This window comes from Melospiza georgiana, chromosome 5 (genome assembly GCF_028018845.1).
Source record: "Melospiza georgiana isolate bMelGeo1 chromosome 5, bMelGeo1.pri, whole genome shotgun sequence".
NCBI lineage: Eukaryota > Metazoa > Chordata > Aves > Passeriformes > Passerellidae > Melospiza > Melospiza georgiana.
In genome coordinates, this window is record NC_080434.1 from 51,626,835 (window position 1) to 51,653,184 (window position 26,350).

At 37.5% G+C, this 26,350-nt stretch overlaps 2 protein-coding genes across 4 annotated transcripts in view; both read right to left on the reverse strand.

The window, feature by feature from the left end:
* The window catches only part of WDR19 (WD repeat domain 19), a 40,075-nt gene extending 35,366 nt beyond the window's left edge, over window positions 1–4,709 (reverse strand). Inside the window, exons 1-4 of one of the 2 annotated variants that reach the window (XM_058025369.1) lie at window positions 4,622–4,709; window positions 3,064–3,155; window positions 2,914–2,979; window positions 1,268–1,393 (exon numbers count right to left, since the gene is read on the reverse strand). In XM_058025369.1, the coding sequence (XP_057881352.1) occupies window positions 1,268–1,393; window positions 2,914–2,979; window positions 3,064–3,155; window positions 4,622–4,627 (290 nt within the window). In that variant the 5' untranslated portion in view covers window positions 4,628–4,709. The remainder of the gene's footprint in view (window positions 1–1,267; window positions 1,394–2,913; window positions 2,980–3,063; window positions 3,156–4,621) is intronic. The other variant, XM_058025370.1, reaches the window with a different exon arrangement.
* A 311-nt stretch (window positions 4,710–5,020) lies between these two features.
* Window positions 5,021–26,350, reverse strand: part of KLHL5 (kelch like family member 5) — a 49,936-nt gene continuing 28,606 nt past the window's right edge. For both annotated transcript variants that reach the window (XM_058024209.1, XM_058024208.1), the window contains 7 exons: window positions 20,344–20,556; window positions 15,523–15,709; window positions 14,403–14,627; window positions 13,925–14,087; window positions 11,051–11,263; window positions 8,611–8,782; window positions 5,021–6,539 (listed from right to left, as the gene is read on the reverse strand). In XM_058024209.1, coding sequence (XP_057880192.1) covers window positions 6,483–6,539; window positions 8,611–8,782; window positions 11,051–11,263; window positions 13,925–14,087; window positions 14,403–14,627; window positions 15,523–15,709; window positions 20,344–20,556 — 1,230 coding nt within the window. In that variant the 3' untranslated portion in view covers window positions 5,021–6,482. The remainder of the gene's footprint in view (window positions 6,540–8,610; window positions 8,783–11,050; window positions 11,264–13,924; window positions 14,088–14,402; window positions 14,628–15,522; window positions 15,710–20,343; window positions 20,557–26,350) is intronic.

The window sequence follows — 26,350 nt, forward strand, 5'->3', positions numbered from 1 at the left end:
TATTTTGGTGTACAACTAAGGCTATGCAGATATTATATATCATGTTAAAAAACCAAGAGCCTCTTAAGCAAAAAAAACCTGTAAACCAAAATTTTTTAATTAGTGCAGTCCCTCCCAACTTTTTAAGTTTCACTCTAAGCATGCAATAGAAATTTCAAATATTGACAGGTGAAATGCCCTCCAATATATTTGGTTTGCATATAAGGATGCTTTTCTAATTTCAAAAAGGGAAGGATATCAGAAAAGCCTCATTATCACACTGTTTATGTCTTGGTGCTTATTCTGCTTAAGCAATAACACCATGACAAAAAAAAGGATCAGGGACTTACATAGATATATATTGCTCTAGCAAGACTGCCTCCAGTAAGCAATTTACCTCCAGTATTAGAGAGAAAGATCATGAAGGAACTGCAATTAACTGCAGACTCCATTCTGTTAAGTACCTTCTATGTTCCTTTTTGCTTGCATACTGGCAGGTTACTCTTCTCCCCATAGTATTTGCTCACACACGAGCAACAGACCATATCTGTTCATTCCCTCAATATAATATATGTATAACACACATCTTAACAAACACAGGAAAGAGTTGTTTCCACTCTCTCTCCTACAAGAAGAATGTTTATGTAGAACACAAGAGTTTAGAGAAATAGACTCAAAGAAGTCACAAATTTAATTGTTAAACCAAGCTTATCTATTAACCCAATGCTTGATGGTTATGCCGACCCCAGAAGAGTCGAAAGTCTGTGGCCAAATTCAGAGAGGTAAGGCTTTGACCCTTAGATATCTCCTTTCATCTTAAACTACTCTACTTTGTGAACAGCATTTTAGCTCCCTTATTAATTTAAGGCAAAAAAATAATTCTTAGCACCACTGATATCACTTCTCTCGCTTTTAAGCTCCCTTTAGCAGGTGTGAAAGACTTAGGAGAAAGAGTAGCAAGTGCAGATACATGAAAAATTCACCCATCCTTGTTGCTACCCCAAAGGTGAAACATTGAAGAGAAGTGCTCTAGAGACAACTGCACTGCTGACATTCAAAAAATAAACAAACACCCTGTAACCCCCAAAATCCCCATCCACAACAAACACTTCAAAACCAGCAAATCATATGAAAAATAATTTAGCAAATTAACAGCAGCATATTAGTTTAATTAGTATATATATTATGAGGACTCCAATAAAAAGATGATCTTGAAATATAGCCTCCACATCAACAAGTTGCAATGGTAAAACTCTTTAAATATCCACATTAAAACAAAATTTCTTACCTCATGCCACTGTCTACCTGGCTTGTTTTGTTTGTGATTGCATCCCACAGAAATATGGTGCTAGATTTGTCTGTGATTATTGCTAAAGTATCTCCATCCTTATCCCAGTCCATAGCAACGCAGTTACTGAAGAAAAAAAAACCACTAGGAATGTTAAAGTGTGTTTGTAAGTGTACAGAAACAGCCAGAACTATGCAACTGAGTCCCTATTTTTCCCTTCTCCTCCCCTGCAAACCCAGACTGGAGATTTATCTGTAAACTATTCCTATAGCAACCCCACTCTTATTCAAATTATTATTATTACCCCACTTATTATTCAAATCCCATTGATGACAGGGGCAGAGAGGAAGGCCATAAAAAACACTGCTACCTGTGTTCTAGTACTTGAAATACGATCACCTTGATTTTCAAGAGACACTGAAAGTCCTCTGTAAGGTTGTGGTTTGTTAGAGGCCATTCAGAGTTGGGATTACTTTTCTGATAATACATCTCTGATTCCACACAGCTTTCCTCACTTTAGACAATTTTCTGGAGAGAATGTGAATTTATCACACATTGTGCAAACACTGCACAGAAAGAGCTGGGCCATGGATATTACCAAGCAGAAGAGACTGACACAGCCAGACCATATTATGAACAACACCTACCCTGAACAGCAAGGTGTGATGGTCAGTGAAAAACATGTGAGTCTGGTAAAGACTATGAGAATTGCATCTCCTGGTTTGGTGCAAGGTGCAATTACCACAAACTACAAAGACTGGATTTCTAGACTTCTTGGGGAACTGAGTGATTCTGGCTCATATTAACCAATGACACAGGGCTATGTAAGTGATGATTTGGAAATTAAACTTATACCCTTGACTAGAGGTTTCAGCCTTAAACATCATGGGAGTTTTGCCTTGACTAAGGGGTCTGTCTTAATTGAAATTCATCAGGTAGTTAGAAATAAAATTAAAAATTGCCATGATGATTAAGAACAGTTAAAGTGCTAAGAAGAGATGAACAGTACACAAATGAAACTAACACGAGGTATTAATGATGCCCAATAAAAAAGTATTTATTGAGCAAATCAACATGATGACCCAATGTCACACCATTTTTCCCTAAGGAGGTTTCCCTTGATCCATATCCAGCCTGTTCCTATGGTCTCACTACCTTTTAAGAAGTTCAATATATCTTCCCAAAGTACATAAGTTTTTTGATTTAATCTGAAAAAATCCACTTTGTAAACTTCCATACCACTCTCTGATGTGAAACAGAGTGTGGTAAGCTGGGAAAAAAAGTTTCATCTTGACCTAAAGCAACAATGCCAATGTGTACAGTTATGCCACTGATGTAAACACAAGCACTAAACCACAGAAGTACCTTTCCTCAGCAAAGCCATGGTAACAAATTGTTAGAAAATCAACAATAGCAAGAATGCACGGATATATTGCACACAACCTCATTATGAGCCTTCTTAATGTGATAGGTCTTCTTTTTTTTCTACATGTTAATTACATAATTTGTCTTATCTGCCAGGTATGTTCACCAGAGATAGTATATCATCCTACAAATTTCTCCCATTGTCTAAGCACCTCACCAGAAGAGAAGTGTTTTTAAAGAAAACAACAATGAAGATAATTTAAACCTATCTTAGGACATACCCTGGCAGGTTGATGTCATTTCTCTTCTGACCATGACGATCAAAAATTTTCACAGAACGATCACCTCTAAAAAAGATTAATATATAGAATAATTCCCTTTCTTTATCAGCAATTTTGATGGACAAAGGCAATGAATAGTTGCAGTCTTACCCTATTACAGCAAGAAAATTTCCTAAAGTTTTCTGCCAAGCAAACTGCACAGGTGAACCAGACCAAGCTTTTTCATACAGAGTGAATACTTGCTGGAGGAAAAAAAGAAAAAAAAAGTAGGAAATTATACATCTTAAAATCATCATATATAAGAATACTACAGCTGCCTAGCATGTTAGTAACTGAGTACTGTGGAGGTAACCCCCCCTCCACCACAAACAGCTTCTGTGTGATTCCAATGCACTGAAGTAGCAAAATCCCAGATAAACGTTCTTTGAGTGGAAAAAATTGAAGTTTCTGCTGCTGGGTGTTCGCATAGAGAACTGCAGCTCTATTAATAATAGACTATTATTTTTGCCTCCTAGTTACAAGAAAAAAAATTGCATGAGACTCTCCCCTTGTAGTTCAAAGACCACATCGTTAATAGTTCTTTAAATTTAATGGAAAAGTCTGGGACCAGAAAGTATCCTTGGTTTGTAAACACAGAAGGCTCAACATTCACTCTAAAAGAGACAGGTAATATTGTGGTTACTCTGAATTGCTGGGTCTTAAAAGCTAAGATCCCAAACCAACACACTATAAAAAGAGATTCTGACTTCCAAAGGAGAAAATTTCTGAACGGCCTTTTCCTTTCACAGCCCCCACAGATATTTTTCTGTAACCTGGGTGTAAGATAAAGCCCACAAGTTTGCTCCATAGCTGGCTATCGTGACTTATATCCCTACGTGTCATAAGATAAACACCAACCCCTGCTGTCCACCAAATGCCTGTGAGGTTTGCTCGTCTGCCACAGGTTCTTATCCCTTCTTTTGGGTCAATGTAAACTGAGGCATTCTTCACACTGAATCTGCATTCTGCTCACAAAACCAGCAAAAACACAACCACCACGTGCCACACTCATAACGACATCTGACAATGACGTTTGATTTTGAAAAATAGTCTAAGGAGGAGGGCCACCAAGATGATTTGAGGGAAGAAGCACTTCTCCATCTATGAGGAAAGGCTGAGAGAGCTGGGATTGCTCAGCCTGGAGAAGCGAAGGCTTTGGCGTGACCTAACTGTGGGCTTTCAGTACCTGAGGAAACATACAGGATAGGGAGGGACTATTATAAAGGCATGCAACCGCAGAACAAGAGAGAATGGCTTCAAACTGAGAGAGTAGGTCTGGATTAGTTACTAAGAGGTTGCTGAGACGGTGGAGAGGCACTGGTACAGGTTTCCCGCAGAAGTTGTGGACACCTCATCCGTGGAAGGGTACAAGGCCAGGCTCGATGGAGCCCTGAGCAACCTGGGTTGGTGGAAGATGTGCCTGTCCATCGCAGAGGCGTCGCAACTGGATGTTCTTTAAGCTCCCTTCCACCCGAAGTCTCCCCACACGAAAGTAAACAAACGCGGGAGTGCCGGCAAGCACACCAGGCCCCCACGCCGCTGCCGGGCGGCCCTTCCTGCCGCGCCTCCCTGCCCGGCCCAGGCCGCAAACGCCACCGCCCGCTCGCTCCGCGGGCCGGACCCAGCGCTCCCCGCCCGGCCCCCGGCGCCCCGCGGCCCCCGGACCCACCTTCATCGCGGCCACCAGAGCGGGCTGCCTGCGCCGCCACCGCGCATGCGCCTCCCGCGCGCGGCGCCGCGGTCACCGCGGAGACGGAGAGGGCCGGGGGCGGGCAGAGAGCGGCCCCGGGCCCCGCCCGGCGGGAGGAGCTCTGCCTGAGGCCGCGGCACCCAGAGCGGGGTGGGCAGAGAGCGGCCCTGGGCCCGGCCCCGGCGGGAGGAGCTCTGCCTGAGGCCGCGGCACCCAGAGCGGGGCGGGCAGAGAGCGGCCCCGGGCCCGGCCCCCGCGGGAGGAGCTGTGCCTGAGGCCGCGGCACCCAATTCTCAGAGGAAAGGGGGAGTTTTAGACCGCGGTCACGCAGAACGGGCTTCTAAACCAGGGAATAAAGACACACAACTCGCCAGCAAAGCCTCTTGAGATCAGCTGTATTCCAACAGCAAAGCTTCATCACAAAGTGTCACCGATTTCTTTTAAAACAATAAATAGTTCGCCGAGAGCGTTAAAACACACGTTTAAAATTAGAAATGTACAAAGGACTTTGGGTATCGGGCACTTCAAACTTTTTAAAAAAACAAAAAAACAAACCCAAAACATTCAGTGAATTCACATCTTCCCGTTTTTCACGGGCGGTGCTGTTCGGAGAAAATAAGGGACAAGGCACATAAAAGCAAATACAAATAGGCTTCTCCCGAGAACATTTAGATCGTTCAAAGCAATTCGGTGTAACAGCAGAGGGCTCGAGAAAGGCAAATTATGAAGTATCTTAAAAAATTAGGTAACTGTTAAATAAGGTAACTAATTTAATACAGCCCTGCGAGGAACACTTCACTGTCCTGTAAGATGCTGAACATGCTTAAATGGTGGCAGCTGAGCATCTGGCAGGATTGGGCCCTTTACATTTTTAAATAACCTTACAGGAAAGACAGACAATTTCTTCATCTTATAAAAGTATACTTCTCATAGTAGTGCAAAGCCTCATTTAAAAATGTAATTAGTCTAATGTAATGGAATGCTTCAAAAATTCCAAAGTGCAAATATTAAACTTAAATTGGTTAATTGTTAATCACACTTTAGAATTCTTCCAATAATGCATACAAACAGCAAAGTAAATACAAGAACCAAAGCAGAGCAAAAGGTATGATGTTCTGCATCTTGCATAATAACTCTGAAAACCCCAAAAGTACACTGGATGTCAAAAATATCTGTCAGAAATTATTAAATAGCAGGTTTCTATTAGCATAAGACAATATTTAAAATAAGGCTTTGGTTAAATAAAACGTTGCTTAACTAGGAATGATGCTAAAAAGTGCAAAAGATTCACCAAATACACAACTTCATTTCCAAGGCAGACATGACACCTGCCATTTACAATAGTTTGCATTGGTTTGTTAGCCTGCCTTGTAGTTACTCACATACTATTTGCATTTTATTACAGGCAAATTAAAACTATGGGGTCCAATCCTATAACTTGTTTCATCCAGAGATAGACCCAATTATATCAAAGTATATCCATTTACAGCATCATTGCTCAGCATTTAGGGAAATCAAGGCCCCAGAACCATAACATTTGATTATTATAGTGAGTTCACTCATTTTCTTAGCACTTCCTAAACAGAAGTCCTCTACTGCCAACTGGCAGGTTGCAGGTGACTTTCTTACAAGAAGAATTCGTGTAACATATGCATAACAAAAGTTTTTAAAAAGTGCTTAATATTGGTCCATAAGAACATCATGTCAACTTCAGACCAAACACTTTGCTGTGGTAGAATATCCTGCACCTGGTGCTGATTGGTGCACTTGTAGTTTGCTTGAGGAAAAAGTAATCCTCTGAGTCTACACAGGAAAATATCATCTTCCCAGAGAAAATAATTCAGAGTTTTACAGTCACAACACATGCTCCAGCTCTTCCTAAGCACAGTGGTGCAACCTGTAAACAAACAAACAATTTGTGAGATGAGTGCAATCAGTCTTAAGTTATTTCCCCCCCTAATTATATGGCTGCAGCAGAATGACAATATCACCCATGCTCTGTTAACATGACTTACAAACTGGTCCAAAATTGGATACAAACACAAGGCAAAGGTAAAGATATTTTATATAACAGAGTGGAGCACTCTGAAAACAATAGCAAGCCCTAAGGACATCAATACATTCTTATTGATAATTTCAATTATTCAGTATAACAGGAAAAAGAAACCTTTGTTATTGTACAAACTGGATACCTGAGCTAGACAATCAGACAATTGAGTAAAGGGTGGTAAAAGAATGCATTTCTCAGAAACAGAAAATGCCTAAAATTATAGGGGCAACCTCTCCTTTTTACTTGATTATTTGATAAAATCCTGTTAAGAGTTCTTGAAATCAGAATAAATTCACCAGCCTTTATTCTTTAATTGCAAACAGAATTTACTTCTGGCAAGACCCTTTTCTGCTGAGATTCTGCTGGACTTGAGCAGAGGGCAGTAGTTTCTAACACTCCCCTTTGCTTCCCCTTTTAACTTTCATAGTATTGCAATATATGTGAATAGCACATCAAGTGGTACAGAGACTATCCTAAAGACAAAAAAAAGCTGTTTATGCCAACTCCCCTATTTCTTTTTTTCCCCCAGGAACAATAGACTTTTATAGAGCTGTCTGTGGCTCTGACAACCTTCACCTGAGAAAATTCCACTGCCTTCTCCTGAGTTGTGGGAGGATGAAGAGGTGGCAGACTGCTGACATAATGAGAAAAGGAAGGTACACAAATATTTCCTATTCCCTCTGGGAAAAATTTGCAACTATCCTACATACTAGGATTGTGGCATTCAGTGAGACATAGAGGGTCAAGGCTAAGGATACAGAGGTACATACAGATGACCACCACCTAAACATGTGAGATTCATGAGATTCATTTAGATGCAATGGTGAGAAGCACAGTTTCTCTCCTCTGGTGAGAAGCACCTTTTGTCCTCTGATACACTTTTTTTTTTCTTTAGCAGGACTAACAATGCCATGGGTTATCATTACCAGTATCAGTGGATGCCCCAAACTCTGATGATCCTCCTTGATGACTTGTGTTTTAAGAGCTTGCAGCAGTAGGAAACAGAGGGAAATGGACAGTTGAGTTTTTTGTGTTCCAGGGATTTTTATACACAGCAGTTTAGTTCTCTTTTTGAGTTAAGAATTTGGGGCTATTACCAGAATAACATATCCAGGTGGCTTAGAATTCAGTAGCCTAAATACTGGTGTCTGATGCTACTACAGATGAGCTTGGACACTCATCCTGGTCTGCAACTGGACTCCAGGAGGGCCTTGGTGTCCCCCAGGGTGTGTGCTGTATCTGCCAACCTTTGGTGGATGTAGATGCTTTAGGGTATCTCAAATGGCATTAGATACCAAGGGAGAGTCAGCTCAGGATGTCCTTGTGTGTGCTCTTCCCACAGAGAGACACATTCCTGGAGCTATATAAAAGTAACCAAGCTCTGAACTGACAGTAATAGTTTCTGAGCATGAACTGTAGAATTATTTTTATTCTAAAGCTGCAAAAAGAAAAATGGGTAAAGGCTTTCTGGAACCTGAATACACTGTACATGGCATTCACCTCAGGACGGGATTATTTATGAAAAAATGACCAAAACCTTGATGAAATAAATGTTGAGCGACACATTAGAGCTAAAACTAATCTACATTTCTCATTTATCTTCAGAACAGGAAGTCATGTAAACAGAATCCTTTATGACAGTTTGGGGAATGTGGCAATACATTTTATTAAAAGTAGCTGAAATTGTCAAAGAGAGTAGCTATACTCTAGCAAAAGCAAGGAGGGCAGTTTATTGGAAATTAACAACTGTCTGTTCAAGAGAAGTCATCTCAAGATGATACACAAAGGAAAAAAGATTCACAACAGACTAGTAAGAAACTGCTTCTTAGAGAAGGAATATTTGAATTCTCCTTGCAAAAGGAGGCACATTTGAAATAACAATATTAATAGTAGTGTATGGTCTGATCAGAAACTATACCTGTGTCCATTCATTTGTCTGGGGATCATAGGACTCCACAGTATTAAGATATGTTTGCCCATCATATCCTCCAACAGCATACAACTTGTCACCAAGAAGACACACCCCTACTGCATCTCTGCTAATGCTCATGGAGGCCACAGCAGTCCACATGTCTGTTTTGGGATCATACCTAAAAGATAATTTGTGTTATGCACTAAAACTGTTACCAAAATTCAACAACAACAAAATGTGCTGGAATTGATGCTGTCAAGGTAGTAGAAAACAGAACAGCACAGATCTGAATGTCAATTTTAAAGGACTTTCCCCCCTCAATTTCCCTCCCTTTGAAACTGCTTCTTTAGTCATCTGGTAACACAAGTCACTACTAGCCAGATATCTACTTCATGCTGCTTTCCAAATAGTCATACAGCCATATACAGCTGCTCTTACTACACTTTGTATGTCTAAACATGCCATGCCAAAAACAGTTCTGCTGCTACACCACAACAGAGCAAGTGCTTGCTTTAAGTATGTCAAAGCACAGGCTGGTAAAATTTGGTTTGGCACTAAGATTATCATTACTAAGATTACCACTTTCAAAAATATGACCCCCAAAAGTGGTTTGAAAAAATTATATGGGAAATACAAAACCATTAAGACAATTTACAACACTTTTGAAACCAGAAGTATCAGCACAGTAAACAGCAGATGGTTTAATGAAAAAAAATTGTGTGGTTCTAGAACATTATCAACATTCTTTACAAGTCAAATTGAGAACTACATAGGAGACTCCATGCTATGCTTATGGCAAGGAATATATTTTAATCTGACTAAAAGAGACAATCTTTTTTAAGACTGCAGATGCTTATAGCAGAACTAATGTAATTACAGAGCTCTGAAGGGCTCTAAAAACTGTACAAAGAAAAGAATTATTTGGCTAAGATCATACTTGCTAAAAACAAGTTGAAAGACAGTAGTCTTAATTTATTTGCATGAAGAGCATAGATACAAAGAGCTCTAGCAATTTTATTTGCTGTCCTCTAGTCAAAGTATTACACAAATGCATGCAAGCATAACTGTAACATGAAAACTACTTGAAGCACAGATGCAAACAGAATAAGGTGATTAGTAAGCTACTTTTCCAATTATTTTATAATTTATAAGCAATTATATTTATCTGGGAATAGCAACTTCTTTTGCAAAATATAATTTAGAAGTTTAGTGTGGTCATAAAAGCCTGATTTTTTAAATTAATATTTCTTAATTCTTTATTTTTTTTAAGGAACTAGTTCCATGAATTTGATGGTCTTCAATTTCAACTCACTTAAAGAACAAGGACAAAATGCATTACAAGATGATTCCTGTTTATTAAAGTAATGAGTTCTGTAACTTTGTTTCAGAAAATACTGATGTAGAAAAATACACAGACTTACTGCTTCTCTTTGGTTTCTGATTATCTGTATAGCCCTAAAAATTTGGTATTTTTTGAGAAGTAGCTTCCTATCTGCAAACCTTTCTGGGGTCTTTTCAGTGCAACTTCTGCATGTTAAGGGCTATGGGCCACACTATTTTCAGGTCTACTATGACTCTGAAAGTTTGAAAACTACAGCTCTCTTTTGGTGGATTTTTGTGGTGTGGGTTTTTTGTTGTTGTTGTTGGTTTGGTTTGTGGGTGTTTTTTTATTTTGTATTTTTTAGAGGTTAACGGTAGAATATATATCCTGGCATGAATAAATTTAGTAAAAGAAGAATATGTGCAATGAGGACTTACTCTAAGTGTTGGGAGGTAATAGAAAAGAAGAAAAGTTTTACAGCTGGTGGTGGGGGAGCAGGGAGAGAATTAAAGCATAGTTCAGAAATATCTAAAATGCCAATGAAGATTTAATACAGTGAATTATGAAGTATTTACTTCTAAAATTATTTTATGGATAACATGTACTACTGCAATTTGTGATACAGTCATTCATTAATCACGTTACAGAAAGATATACCAACCTAGGAATGACTGAATTACATTCCAATTTCCCAGTGTCATTAGAGGGTACAAGAAAGAATTTGATATATAAAGATTCACCAAACCTTACTGTTAACTCCTTTGGAAGTTATTATATGAATAGATTCATATAATAGATTCTTGTGTAAAAGAAGATCTGCTCCATTTTTAAAAGCAATCAACTCCACGTTGTTTCAGTTACCCAACATAATTAATTCAATGAGATTGTTAAAATAATCTAGATGAATTGCATTAAGAAGAATATGCTTTACATATTCTGTCCTGGTAACATTTTGAATCATAGTATGCCTACATAGCATATTTTTATATGTGAATTTCCTCTGTTCATGCTAAAAATAACACACCTATTCAATTTGGTTTCTACTCACAGCTCTTTCCATAAATCCCCTGACAGACTGGCACAATCAGAAGCCCATGGCAGGATATGCCTCCAGCAGGACATTACCTTTCCACGCAGTCTGACAGCCTGGATGTTAAGTTGGATGCTGGAGCATCGTGGCCCCCTATGGCATACAAGAACCCATTCCAGGTGGTTACACCTACACCACCTCTTCTTTTTGACATCTGAGCACAGAGAGTCCATTTGTTTGTATGAGGATCAAAACATTCTACTGACTTAAGACAAGAACTTCCATCTCGACCACCAACTGCATAAAGCCTACAAAGTAAAACAAAAACAAAAAGAAGAAAATAAATGTTGTCTGAATAAGACAGTTTGTAGTGAAACATGAAGGATTTCAAGTTTGTTAAAAAGAGAAGTTTAGAAGAGGACTTTCAACTTTCAGTAGACTGCTCTGCTGTCAATACTCAGGCAAGATTTTGCTCCAATATTCTCCTATTGTAATGATCAATGCATCACAACAATAATTTAGAGAAAATTGAATATCTTACACAGCATTTATATTTCAACCTATGCCTACAGCTAACAATTTCAAAATTGCATATGTGACTTGCAGGGTCAGAAGGACAAATTCAGTAGTGGATCTGTGCACGCACCATCTCTACCCTGCCTCATCTTAGGCATTCAAGTGTTTTTCTGGACCAGGGTTTTAGTGCATGACTGACAGCACTACCTTAAATCCCTCACACCCACTAGGTGGCCCAATCTGCTTAGTCCTAAGAAAAAGGTTTCTAGCATTTGGTACAGAGGAATTCAATTATTTGCAAGGGCTGGCTGAAATGAATGAAAAAAAAATTGGTTTAGGAGGACACAATCACAGATGAACCTTTAAAACTAATCAAATAATCAAACTTCATAAAGAGCTTATGAACAGAATTTATGAGCACTCTAGGCATAGCAGCAGACATGCCCAGCACTATTATTTGGAAAAGTAGGAACACAGAAGCCATTCTAAAAAGGAAGCAATGCATCAGAAGTAAAATCCAGTGAGAAATCACCTCTAATTATTTCAGAGCCTAAGAATGGCTAGATAATCAAACAAACATTAGATAATGCAGATAATGATAGTGTGAATTTACAACAGTTACCGTGAAGCACGATTAAAGATGTCCTCAGTTTGGGTAATACTAGTGTTTGGTTTTTTACACATACTGACCAAGGAACTTAAATACAATCATCTTGTAAATATGGTTGATCTAGTCCTTCTCAGTAACAATCTTAATAAGCTTTAAAAAAAAATCCATGGAAGTTTCTTTGTTTAGTAGTACAGGTACTACTACAACACTAGTGGTACCTGTACTACAATATATTGTAAAACAATACATTCCTTACCTTAAACAGTACAACAATATATTTCTTCTTGTAAAACAATATATTCCTTACCTTAAACAGTACAGTGTTTAAGGTAAGGAATATATTGAAGGTTTCTGTAGAACTCTGCTGTAGTTCCATAAAGTACATTACTAAAATCAATCCTTTATGCAACACAAAATTTATGAAGCTCCCAAATTTACCTTCCCTCAAAGCATGGAGAGAGTTTTGATCATTTATGCAGTGATTTCACATTCTGGACACGGAGAAAGCCATATTAACTTCTCTATATGAAGGTTTTTCAGTTTCAATCACTGAAACTTAACCAAGTTACAAACAGACATTACAGGAAAGTGCAGAAGTTACTGTTCCTGCATCTGAAATGCTGCATGTGTTTTAAAAAGGTCAGCTGTAGTGATCTTTTGTTGCTGCCTCCATTAAGAGTCTAGGCAATATTCTATAATAATAGGGAAATGTGAGGCTCTAATTCTGGTGCTTTTCATCATACCTGGGACCCACTGGTGAATATATAGCAAGCTTAAGACCCAGCTTAGGTATCTGAGACCGCAGTTCCAAGGCAGCCAAGGCACTCTGCTTGCTGGTTGTTCAAGTTCATCCCTCCCTCCTGTAGGCAGTGAGCATTTCCACTCATTCTTGGACTTATTCCAGATCTTAGAGAACCCTTTGTAGGTGTCTTTCAGTAGTACTAATTTGCCAGTGACTAGGCTTCCAAAATTAAAAAAGTGTGAAAAAGCTTTTTTTACCTGGCAGCATTCAAGTAGCTCAAGGGAGATGAACAGATAGCACATAAACAGGAAGTGAAAATTTGTGGACAATAGAGTGTAAATATTCTGCCATAACCACAATGCTACTCAGTAGCTTTTGTCTGCTGTGTCACCCTGGCAAAACATGGCTTGCACCTGTCTCTATTCCCAAAGCAGGGGCACTTCTTTAGTAAGAATTGCATCTCTGACTGAGTATGTGCATACCAAGGTGAAATTCAGCTTAATTAAGGGTGAAGCAAGAGACTGAATTTGTTAATTTAGACTGAATTGCTAACTTAGCTTGGTTATAGCCTTAGTATATTTAGTGCTGATGCAGTAAGTGCATTCATAATCAGCAGCTCCAAATCTGCATTTCTATAGCTTCAAAAAACCACACTGTTTGTGGCTCTGTGGTTGTTAAAGTATTGAATGCAACCAGACTTACATCACTGAACTGCTTATAAACAGAAATTAGGCCCAGCTGCACCCAGCGCCTCTGATCTCTGGGGACCAGCTGGAATGCAAGGGGGATTATTTTCTGCCAAATTTCATACTCTAATGCAGCAGGTTCTTGGTTTAAGAAAGATCTTGCCATACTGAAGCAAGTCCAGCTGACTGTCACTAGGATGATGAGGGCCCCACTGTACTTGACACACAGCTGTAATGCTGTGGAGAGGCTTGCTTGGCCCAGCACAGTATCTCTACTGTGAATGAAGAAACATGGCTCTTAATGCTACTAACTGGTATCTATCAAGAGAAATTATTCATAGTCATTTAAGATGGTCTTTTAATTACATTAAAATAATGAGATTTTAAATTTGAAAACAGAAACTCCTTCACATACTTTCCATTTAATATTGCTACACCAACAGTGCTCCTGGGAGTTGACATGCTAGCCACGAAGTTCCACTGACGAGCCTGTGGATCCCATCTTTCTACTGTGTTCAGGTAGCTCCAGCCATCATGTCCTCCTACAGCATACATGGGACCTTCCAATACAGCTACTCCTAAAATACAGATATGAAAACAATTAAGGGGAATAAAGATCAGACAATTAAGAGGAATAAATATCAGAATTTCTTAGTGGCAGTCCAGTGTGCACCACAAAACTGAAAAGAAAAAAAAAATTCTTTTGGTAGCTGATGCTACCAAATACAATCATCTTCAATATAATCTGAAGGAGAAAGGACATTGAATAAGCAGTTGGCATCTAAACAAAATTTTCATCCCCCCAAACTTTATTTCTGAATTCTTTTTTGACCAATCCTAAACCAGGTAACCTTTAAAAAATATGCAGTCAGGCTTTACAGAACTGTACATACCAAGACCATGACGATGAGTGGACATTGGTGGCATTACACTCCAAGTTTTTGATCTAGGGTTGTAGCACTCCACAGTATTCAATGTTTTCAGTCCATCTCTGCCACCAACAACAAACAATTTATCATCTAAGACTGCAACTCCAAACTGTAATCTTCGTCCATTCATGTTTGCAACTGGAGTCCATGTGTTGGTACGAAGTTCGTATTTTTCAATGCTTGTAGCTCCTGAATGACAATATATGCAAGTTACATATGGAAAAAGAACAAGCTCTGAAGCACTAGGGTAGTTTGCATTTTAGTAATATGCTGATTTCCACAAGACACCATGATATCCTGCAGCATATTCTTAAGTGTGTGCAGACAAATAGTCTTTTTTGACTTCATAAGCAATTAACTGCACCATTACAAAGGACAACTTTCTTGGTGCTTTTCAAGACAAAAACCAGGTTTTGTAACTGCTTTGCAGAATCAAGCCTTTAAAAATAGAAATATTAGAAATATAAACTAACCATGTGGAATGCAATCACATATTGAAATCAACTGTTTTGTAATATTAGAGAAAAAAGTTGATGGTATGTGACATGAACTACCAAGAAACAGCTTTAAAATAACAAATTAAAGAAAACACTTTCTCTGCTCTAACTTTTCTAACTTACCAGATCCTTTTTAATTACCATTAAAAAGTATGGAATTTCCTATGAAAAAAAAATCAAGTAGTTTTGACGGAACTATTTAATAATTAGTCAAAATATTTTTGTTGTTTTGGCTTTTTTAAAGCATGTTTAGGTCACCTTTGTGGCCTTTCAGACCTTTTCTTCCAAGTTACTGCCCTGTCAAGTAAATAAAGATTAGTTTGTATTCCATTAAACTTCACTACTCAGTAATCAGCTATTTCTATGGTAATTTCAAATCAGAACTCTAGATTCCAGAATATTTACAGCAGTCTCAAAGATATACAGACCTTTTTAACCTAATAAACAGTATACACTTTAGATGTTTCCTGTTCTGTACTGCCAAATCCTTGAATTTTAGATTTAACAGGTTGTAAAAAAATCTACTGAGCATTTCTTTTAAAAAGAACCAAAACAGCTCATCAGCTAAACATTACATAAGCCAATACCTTTTGTTGCATCCATTCCTCCAACTGCAAACAAAACGCCCACCGTAGATTTTCTAGGTTTGGTGCGAGGGCTTTGCAGCATAGGTCGTCTCTCTGGCAACAGATGGTACTTCATTGCTTCCATAATGAGCTTTTGACATTCAATGTCATCCCTAAAGAGAGCGTTGTTCTCCATGTCTGCCAAAAACTGTGAAAAAGAAAGAAAATCAAACAAGCTGTATTGCTATGAACAATAAAAGCATGAAAAACAAAACCACGATTACCAAGATAATGTTTTATACAAACACTTTCACTGCCTGATTTAAAAATCTCTGTATTTTCAAAATGGTCATATTAAAAAAAATAGGGTAGAGTGAAAATAAACTGCTAATAAAGAGAACATTCACATTTTGAGCGAAACCATCAAATAAATAAATATTTAAAGTGGAAGGCCATCTGATCTTAATGGATGATTTCAGCTTAATGGTCCAAAGGAAGGAAACATAATCTCGAGTTCCAGTGCTGTGCAGGAATGTTCAAGAAAATGGAAAAAGGCTTTGGGTATGTAAGTCAGTCCAACCTCATGGTTTTATTCCCAAATTCACCCAATGCAGAGGTCTGTAAAAGCCCTTTCAGTACATGCTGAATATTTTAATATATATTCTGTTCCTCACCCTAACAGTGACCAAGATCACAGTGTACCACTTAATAAAAGCCTTTGTTAAAATTTTTATATCAAGCTTGCAAGCAAATTTGGCAACTTTTAAATCTTAAATATGAATTAAATAAAGTTAAACCACAGAATAGTAAAGACTACAAACAGAAGTTTTTAAGGTCAAAGATTCTGGAGTGGTTTGTCAAATATTTTAGTGATTTGTCCATATTTATCAAACTGCAGGAAAAAATTACACTGAGAGTCACATTCTACTTATTAGAAGTCTGTAAACTGGCATTTTTCTGAGCTGCACAACATGGCATGAATAACAGAAAAAATAAATGAATTGCCCCACTGGGATTTGGACATTTGTCAGAAAAAGAGAGAGGGAAAAAGGCAGATGCCTCTGAAAAGCCAAAATCCAAACACTTTGTGAATATTAGACATTCAAGTCCACAAACCAGAATGAGATGTCTTTATTGAGCTGTTGACAGCCAAGTAACAGGTACAAAACTGCTGTGGTATCAGTCATCAGAAGTACTAAAGGGACTTGCTGTGAAACAGATGTGCACAATATGGTTATCTATAATAAAGCTGCCTTAGGGCTGCAAAGTGGCAAACATGACAACCATATTTCCAGAAGGGATACAAGTAAGTACAGATGGCTAAACCTGAACACCTCAGTATCAGGCAAAATAACACAAAATATGACAGAAAACATAACCATCACAGAGAGAATAAAAAACCTTCTCAAAGCCCTTTATCAGTGATTTTCAGAAAACTGAGATTTCTGCAGCATTTCTTTAAGTGGACAAAGTTCTCACTATTTAAAATAGCAAATCAAGTGTTTTCATGTAAATTAGTAGAGGCAACTTAATCTCATTCTTTACTTTCATACCTTCAATTATTTCTTCTTTTGACCCAAAGGACTGCTAGTATCACTTCACAGGGACACTTTATGATTATAAAATAATAAACTAAAAGCTGCCTTTTAACTGCCAGTGTGCAATACTATAGAATTGCACATGGTTTAAAATATATATAAAAAAGAAATCAATTAATTGCTATTGTCCTAAATCAGACACTCTCAGAACTGCAGGCATGAAAAGTAAGGCTTGAATACAACATGACCAATTCAGACTTTATATTTTTCTGATGGACAAGGAGCACACAGTATTTAAAGCAACACTATGTGTGAATGTGAGTTCTGCAACAACAAAATGCAACCTACATTTTCTACAGTTTCTAACCCACTCAACCTATAAAGAATTTCTCACAGCACAGAGTCAGTCTCTGAAAGCAACTTGATTTCATTCCTTGTACTGAAAGCATTTCTAACAGCATTTACAAATCACATGTTAGCATGAAATCATAGTAACTGGAAATCTGATAAGAAGAAAGGTAGTGCAGATACTCCAGTACTAGGAATTTCTGTCCAAAAGGAATCTGATCCATCTTGTAATTCAGAAATTTCTAATTTTTTCATCTTTTTCATTATTTATCAGAGAAGTAATATTTGCCACCTTACAGCTAAAGAGGCAGACAAATATTCATCTTTAGGAAAAATAAATGTACAAATATTTAGGACACTGCTAGCACTAACCAGAGATGTCTACAAAGGATGCATAAAAGCAACCAATAAAACTAACATTTGCTTACAATTTTTTTGCTTCCAGTGTTACAGTGTCATAGCATTTCCTGGAGGTTTTTTTAAAGTGTATCTACATCTCTTCTTACAATGGTTTTGGTTTCAGCATGATGTTCAATTTTCTAATTTAATTTCTTTCCAATACCTTTAACTCATCAACCATAAAACTAAAAAGCTTTTAATTATGCTATATTTGCTGTCAGATAGTCAAATGTCACATAATCAGGAAGAAAAACTTGATTCTGAAAACATTAAGACTGTTTTGGGCACTTCAAATAAGTTTACTCATCTACTAAATGTTTCCATATTAAAATCATAGCTCTAACACTTTATTGTGCTAAAGAAAGTAATAAATAAAAAAGTAACAGAAAAATATTGTTTTAGAAATATAAGTATATATTTGGAGATGAGATTAAAAATTAAAGATAAAATAAAATATAATTTTTCTTCTGTATTTCATCTTGCTATTTTCCTAATCAGCTACTGAGTGGACATAATTTGATTTCAGTACATATTTCTGGGATAAATTCTGTACTTTCAGTTCCTAAAGATGTTTCAATTACAGACAATTAATTAAAAGGAATACAGGAGGGGTTACTTAGTTATCAATTAAGTAAATGTTCAACAAAACAATGATTTCTCCTTGTCAATTGCCTTACTCTGAATTATGTTTCTAGAAAAAATGAATGACAAAGTCAAGGCCACAACTGAGAAAATCCTGCTTTTGAATATATAATAATCAGTATAGAAATAAATACTAAAATGCTTGGTAGAGAATCTTACTATCCAGCAAGAGGACATCAGATTAGAAGAAATACACAGAATGTAGTGCATGTGATTTATCACTATGAATTAATTGAACTCATTTTTTCTTGTCTTAATGAATTTTACTTATTATTTGGATTCCATAAAAATCCTATTTTCTTCATTTAAGAGAGAATTCTCACTAAGCAAACTGAAAATCATAAAGCAAAATCCTTTGACTATATAGTAAACACTAAATATTACTAAAGAAGGTCCAGCAAGGAAAAATAAGAAAGGAAAAAACAAATAAAAATAATCAAACCTAGCTTACAAACTTGCTATCAGGAAGTGAATCACAGAATTATGAAATAAGAGTTGGAAAGGACCCACAAAGATCATCACCTCCAATTCCCAGCACCCCAAAGGACATCCCCAAGGACGACCATGTGCTTCAGAGCATTGTCCAAATACTTCTGGAACTCTGTCAGGCTTGCTGCTGTGACCACTGCCCTGGGGAGCCTGTTCAGTGCCCAGCCACCCTCTGGGTGAAGAACCTTTTCCTGATATGCCACTTAAATTTGCACTGATACAACTTCACACCATTCCCTCAGGTCCTGTCCCCGGGCACCACAGAGAAGAGATCAGTGTCTGCCCCTCCTCCTCCTCCCCTCCCAAGGGAATTGTAACTGCACCGAAGTGTCCCCTCAGTGTCCTTTGCTCCAGGCTGAACAGAACAAGTGACTTCAGCCACTCCTTATACTTGAGGGCTTCCCCTCAAGGCCCTTCACCATCTTTGTTGTCCTCCTTTAGACACTTTCTAACAGTTTTAGATCCTTTTTATATTGTGGTGCCCAAAACTGCACACAATATTCAAGATGAGGCTGCACCAGCCCAGAGCAGAGCAGGACAATCCCCTCCCTTGCCTGGCTGGCCATGCTGTGCCTGATGTCCCCCAGGACAGGGCTGTCCCTCCTGGCTGCCAGGGCACTGCTGGCTCATGTTCAATTTTCTGTTTAGCAGGACCCTCAGATCCCTTTCCATGGCACTGCTTTCCAGCATGTCGTTCCCCAGTCTGTCTGTACATCCAGGGCTGCCCCATGCAATTTGCAGAGTTTGGCACTTTCCCTTGTTAAACTTTGTACAGTTGGTGACTGCCCAGTCCTCTGATCTGTGGAGGTCTCTGCAGGGCCTCCCTGCCTTTGAAGGAATCAGTCTGAGACGAACAAGAGTAGCCATTCCTAGGGGAGTAGGAAAACTGTAATTCCCAACTATTTAAACAAACTGAGCCCAAAGCTTCCCTCTACATTTTCTGTTAATCTTCTCCAAGAAGGAGAAAAAGTATTGACTGGGAAGAACAAGAAGTATGCAGTGATGGCCTATCAAGACTTAATAGAAGAAAAATCACTCCAAACAATTAATTCAAATTGCATTTCCTAGCTATTTCTACATGGAGGAAATGTAATGAGCCAAATAAACCGTGCAAGTTCCATATAGAAGAAATTTAAAAAGGACACAGCCTATAGTGACTAAGATAGCTTTGATAAGCATTTTTATAGGCAAAAAAAGCAACTTTTTCTTGAAGCTCACTCCCTTTTTGTGTCCTAGAATCAGAATACGCTGCAGTTTACAGAGACACAAACTATCACGCCTGTACAAGATGCTAAGTTCTTACATGCAGCTCTAAGAATCCAGATCAATATAAATTTTATGATTTGTCGCTTTCAATATAATTATACTGTAGACATTATGCCCATTGTAACCATGGTATAAACTAGAGAGGAACTGAACAATTTACTTGTGGAGCAAGCAGAGGCAGTCTAATGTAAGCCAGGAGTTTACTGAGATCTTTCCTTCTCTGTTCCAAATCGTGTCGAACCCACGTGAGTAGTGCATTCAGTATAGTTTCTTCATTAGGAATGTTCATGTCATCACTTGCTAAAAGCTTAGCAATTTCAGTGGCTGGCAATAACAGAAATTCCTGATTTCTAATTACTTCCATGAAGTTTTCCTGAAAAAGAAAAGTATTTTAATAGAGGCAACATCATACTTTGAAGACATTTTATGGAACACCTGCTGTATCCTCCCCTCTTTTTCCTCCCTTCACGCCATCTCTCAGTCGTCCCACTGGAGTACTGACTTGGGAAGAAGACCAAAAAAAAAGTTTGAGCACTGAATTATTTTCATCCCTGATCATTTCCCCAACTCAATCATTTAGTCCCACAGACAGATGTGCTGAAACAACTGAGGGAAGTGTACAGACAGACAGACATAAATAAGCCATAGGTTGTGGGTGTTAATATCTTGGCACTGCAAAGTGAAGAAATGCTTTCTGAAATCCAGTTAAAAAGATGCAGTTTGTTCATGTTGTCAAGCAAAGAGCACAACATGCTACAACAACTGGGCACATGTAACTGTTTTCATTACTGCTAGATGAAAATGTGGCAGTAAGTTTCAGAGAAAATAAACAACACTAACAATTTTATTGTTGATTTAAAATGGATTATTTTAAGTTTATTTTGCTATTTCATAGGTTTTATACAATTGATCTGATTTGACTGGGGAGCAAAACATACAAAGAATCCACAATATTACACATGCCTTGCTACACTAACAATATTTATTCTGATAGGATTCAATCTTCTAACTTTCATCCTTTCATTTTCAGCAACAAATCCTTACTTCAAAACAAGAAATTCATAATATGAAACACATCCTATGCTGATATCTGATTACTTCATAATAGGAGGATTTGCAGCATATTAGGCTGGAATAGCAGAAGTATGTAGAAACACAGTCAGCATCATGAACATACAATCAGCACCATTACAGTGAAAAACATGGATGTAACAGAAAAGGCTGATATTATTTCTATCCCCTCTCCCCATATACTTTGACAAGGCAGCAAAGCAAAGCAAGCAAAAGCAGAAAAGTAAAATCACAACATATTCTTTTATTTTGATAGCTCAAACTGCAGCTAAATTCACACTCAAAACTGAGAGTAGCTTCATGATGATAACAAAGTTACAATCAATTTATTCAATGCACTGTGGATTGCTAGATAGGCAGCTAATGGGGTGCTGGTTTTGGTCTGCCATCACATGCACCTCTAAAACACCTGGAGAACAAAATGTGTGAAATTCACAAACATGGAACTCTAAGCGGCCCTAATATGAATATTGGCCTTAGAGCCTTGTTTAATGATTTTTTAAAAAAAGAATTGCATGCTAATAAAAACCCCCTGTAGATTAGAAGCACATACTGGAAAGAAAAAAGGATTTTTAGGTCAAAAAAGGGGAGAAGCTCACAAGAAGAAGCAAGAGATGCACGGCAAAACAGGTATGAATTTAGTATTTAAATTGGCAACAAAAACAATAATACAGTTTGGTATTATATATGCAATGGGCATCATGACAACAAAGCAAAAAAGTTAATACTTCTTTTTTATTGCTTGGCCTAATGCTTTCAAAGCTATACCTCAGTACTCCGAAGATACCGACTAAACAAAAAGCTGAGCTAAGAGAAAAAAACTAATTAGGTGTAAATAGTCCATCTTACATGAAAGCCAGATGTACATAAAACCGCTACAATTTATAAGGGGAAAGATTAAAGTTACTTCACTCCATAGGTAATTCTGGAAATCAGGAAAATAAATCAAAATGTTATAGGTGTACATAATTCTACTTGCAGATAGAATTTGGAAAGAAAACTTTCAAAATATTTAATATATGAAAAGCTTTCCTACAACAAAGATCTAATTGTCTACACAAAAAAGTAATTCCAAGTGAGAGCTATAGTAGATTAGAAGGGAAATAGAGTTGTCTTTTCCTCTTTAATTCATTTAACTATTTGTATTACAAAATAAAAGTAAAATTGAACAAATATATGAATTAAAATCAGTGAAAGGAACTGTACCACTATTCAGAAGCACTACACATGCATTGCTATTTATTTTACTCTGATATTAAATGCCTGGTAGTAAAGTTGAATCTGAGAAGTGATCAAAATTATTTCCACAGCTTAAACACACAGTTCACAGGAATTCATATTCCACTGAGTTAATTTGTTTTCACTGGCTGCTTTTTTTTCTCATTCTTTTTCCTAGAGAGTATGCAAGCTGGAGCTGTGCTTTTAGTTTTGCTGAATGAACAGGCAGTGAGCTCTGACAGAGAGAAACACCAACACTTACTACCTTAAACTTTCCAAATTGTCTATCCAGATCTCAGGAAGAGGAAAGTGAAAGCACTTGCATGAAAACTTCTTTTGTCTCAGAAGGCAACAACAAGCTGATCTTGCGTAAGTCAATCAGGGATCCTCTTTGGAAAGCTTTTTTCCAACTGGATTTCACCACTTCAACAGCTGTTACATGTAAAAAGCCTGATTTTCCTTCTTGTTGCTTGCAGACCATTGCTTTCTGATGGGAACAAGTTCAGTTTCCTCTTGCTCCCATTCTATTTTTAAAGCAGAGACTCCTTTTGAGCAGAGTATCAAAGCATTCCATTGGGAATACAAGCACTCTTTGTCCTATGTCTGTTTTTTTTTATAACCAGAATCTGAAAATTCCTCTTCCTTTACAGACAGAGATTCTGAAGACAAAAAGAAGGAGCCAGTGTATCTCCTAGCATTCTTAACCTCCTCATTAGTCTTTTCTTTCCTTCTTCTTATGGGAACTCTCTGTGGAAGAACAGGATATTTCAGAGAACAAATGATCTGCAGTTTCAATCCCTTTCTTTCTGGTCCTGAAAGTAAAGGGAATTTCCCAACCCCAAAATTAGCTCCTCAAAGGGCTTGGAAACTTTATCAAATAAGTAGCCTGAGGCTTATGTATTAACCAAGACAGGGACATGCAGTCCTTATGCTCCTTACGCTGGGTACTGCTCATTCACATCACCTCAAATTGATTCTTCAGCATCTGCAGAGTGATTAATGCTGATACTCTTAACCACAGATCTGCCTCGGACTTGGTACAGAACAAAAAACATTAGGGGCACATAAAAATAAGATGCCATGATGTGTATCTCTAAATGATACTTAATCCCTACAGTGGGATGCAGTGAGGTGGTTAGTCTCCCTGCACACTGTGTCAGAAGGATGAAAACCTTGGAGAGCATCAGACACCTGCAGCTTGAGAGGGACTGAGGCTGCCCAACAGGCAGCTCAAACACAGGGCTCTGCTTAAACTCTGAACTTGGGAAACCAAAACACAAGAGGTGTTTGACTCACAGCATCTGAAGGAGAGCAATCAGGAGATGTTATTTTGTCTGCTGACTGCTTCAGTGCACTGGTCAACTAAGTATGAATTCACTAAGAACTGTGCTAATTGACTTCCTGGTAAACTATTAATAGTCAAACAGCAGTCAGATATCACCTTCTTTACTTTTACTCAGATTTGACTGATGTATTAAACAATCAACAAACTGAATACTTGCACTGTGTGCAGGGGCAGTACAGATATTTTAGCTTGACTCCTTGTTGCACTGTTTCTGGATTCCAAAACAGGCTGAGCAGCATGCAGCAACCTTTTCACTCTTCATAAGGCAGTACTGATCTATTGTGCTACGCAGGACTGAGGGAACTTGAAAGACAAAGATATCTTGGGTTTTCACAGGTGAAAAGGAAGTGAATGAGTATTTTCCAAGTATGAGTATTTTCCTCAGTTGATTACTGAGCAGGATATTCTGGACTGCAATTTCAGGTGCAAGAATGTAAAATCCTTGTTTTGACACTATCACAAACTTTATGGCCCTTTATGGACAGAAAGCATTTAAATTTTTCTGCTCTTCATACTCCCCACTAACAAAAGAAAAACCTATCCTGACTGTTGCAAGAAAAAAAGGACAAATTATCCCTCTTTAATTCTTCCTTCCAAATCATAACTCAATGATTTTGTGTTTCCAAACTAGTGCCTTACAGGAGAAAGCAAGTCTAAATGTGCCACACCTTTTCTTCTGCAAAACTACCTAGGTTTCTCTGCTTGGACCCAATCTATTATTTTTGAGTTTTTCTTTTTATACATCCACTGGCTTGCTCAGAAATCACACAAATTTCAAAACTAACTTTATCTGAATCTTGTAATACTATCACTGCTTACATACCTTCTGAAGGCTTACATACCTTCTGACTTTCTGATGAAAATCAAAATGACTTTTCACTCTGCTTTAAGCATGCATAGCTGATCAACAATGATTAGACAGGGACTAACTCAGGCATCATCACACAAAGTTTTGAATGTCTACTCTTTCTCTTTTAGTTGTAAACCAGAAAGTTAAAATCTGGCTACTGAAGAAGCTACTGACACTTACCTAAGAATAACTCACTAGTCACCGCAGACATTTCATGTTCTGGAAATAACACAGGCTAGCTTTTCCTCAGCTCAAAGTATTAACTTCCCTTTTGCTCACTTTTTGTGGAAAAGGATCTATTGGTTTTCATTCAAGGTACACTATCAACTGTTTCAAACAAACAAGATATCAAAAAGGGGCGTTTGAAGACAGCAATAAAAATGTGCAGAATTTTTTTTTCACAAAATGCCATTACAAATTCATTAAAGCCAGCAGATACAATATTGGCCAGTCCAATAAAATTCCTAAATTTATAACTGTATGTCCCAAATACAATATACAAACCACAGCAAAACAGGGTAACCTCTGCTCAAAACATATCTTTACTCAGATACATTTCATGATTCTATCAACTCTGTTTTAGAACTGTGATGTGTAAAAATCAGAGTTGCTCTTTATACAGCATTAAATCCACTACACATTGCTTCAGTTCTTGTTTCACTTCATGTATACTGAAGATTTTTCAAGCTTAAGTTTGTAATGCCAATAATTGACCAGTTTTGATAAACTGTTCCCTTCTGTCAAAACAATTTATCAACTGTCAACACAGCAAGCAATAAAGTAATGCAATACTTCAGTCCTTTTAGCATAATATATATCTGCAATATGAAGAAATGCAACATTCAAATCCTTCTTCATTTTTTTAAATCACTGATGCTTTCCAATGACTAATGTACTTTACTCAGACAGAAGAACCCCATTAACAAACGCAGACCTAATGGGATAACTCACTGTTTCATCCTCCAGTTTAAACAAATGCTCATTTCACCTGAATTTCAAACTTCATGTAAAAAGGTACATTAATGAAGCAGGTAAGATGATTACAAACTCATTACATGTGTAACAAAAAGCTTCAAAGCAGAGAAGTTGTTTCACTTGTAAAAATATTAAACGGCAATCAGGGTTTCTTTTCTGTCAAAGAAACATTCATAGAAAATAACGTGTAAATTAAAATTTATGTATTTTATATTATTCAATAACTTCTACTACAAGTATTTTAAAAGAACAAGAACTATAAACTGTACTCAATATAGTCCCACACTGTTCTATGCAGGCCAATGCAGCATAAAAATAATTCCCTGTTTTAAGAAAGAGAATTTTGCCAGCTACTACAGGTGTACTTAACCCTTACATTCTAATACTTCTTAGTGGAAAGAGCATCAAGTACCTAGCACTTACTAGTGTTGAACATTTTATTTTTTCAAACAGCTTTTAAACAAATGAAATTACTTGGGGATTTATTTTAATTGAAGATTCAATTGGACTAGACATTTCTATGCAGTTTCCATAGCAACATTCATTTCAAAATAAAGAAGCTTCTTCTCTATTACTCATTATTTCTAAAATTCAATTTAATGTCTCTGTTGGAACTAAACAACATTAAAAGAGGCCTTGGGAAAAATTCATCTAGCACAACTAATTAGTTTTGAAAATGGCATTTTAAAATCCACCTAATTTGAATTT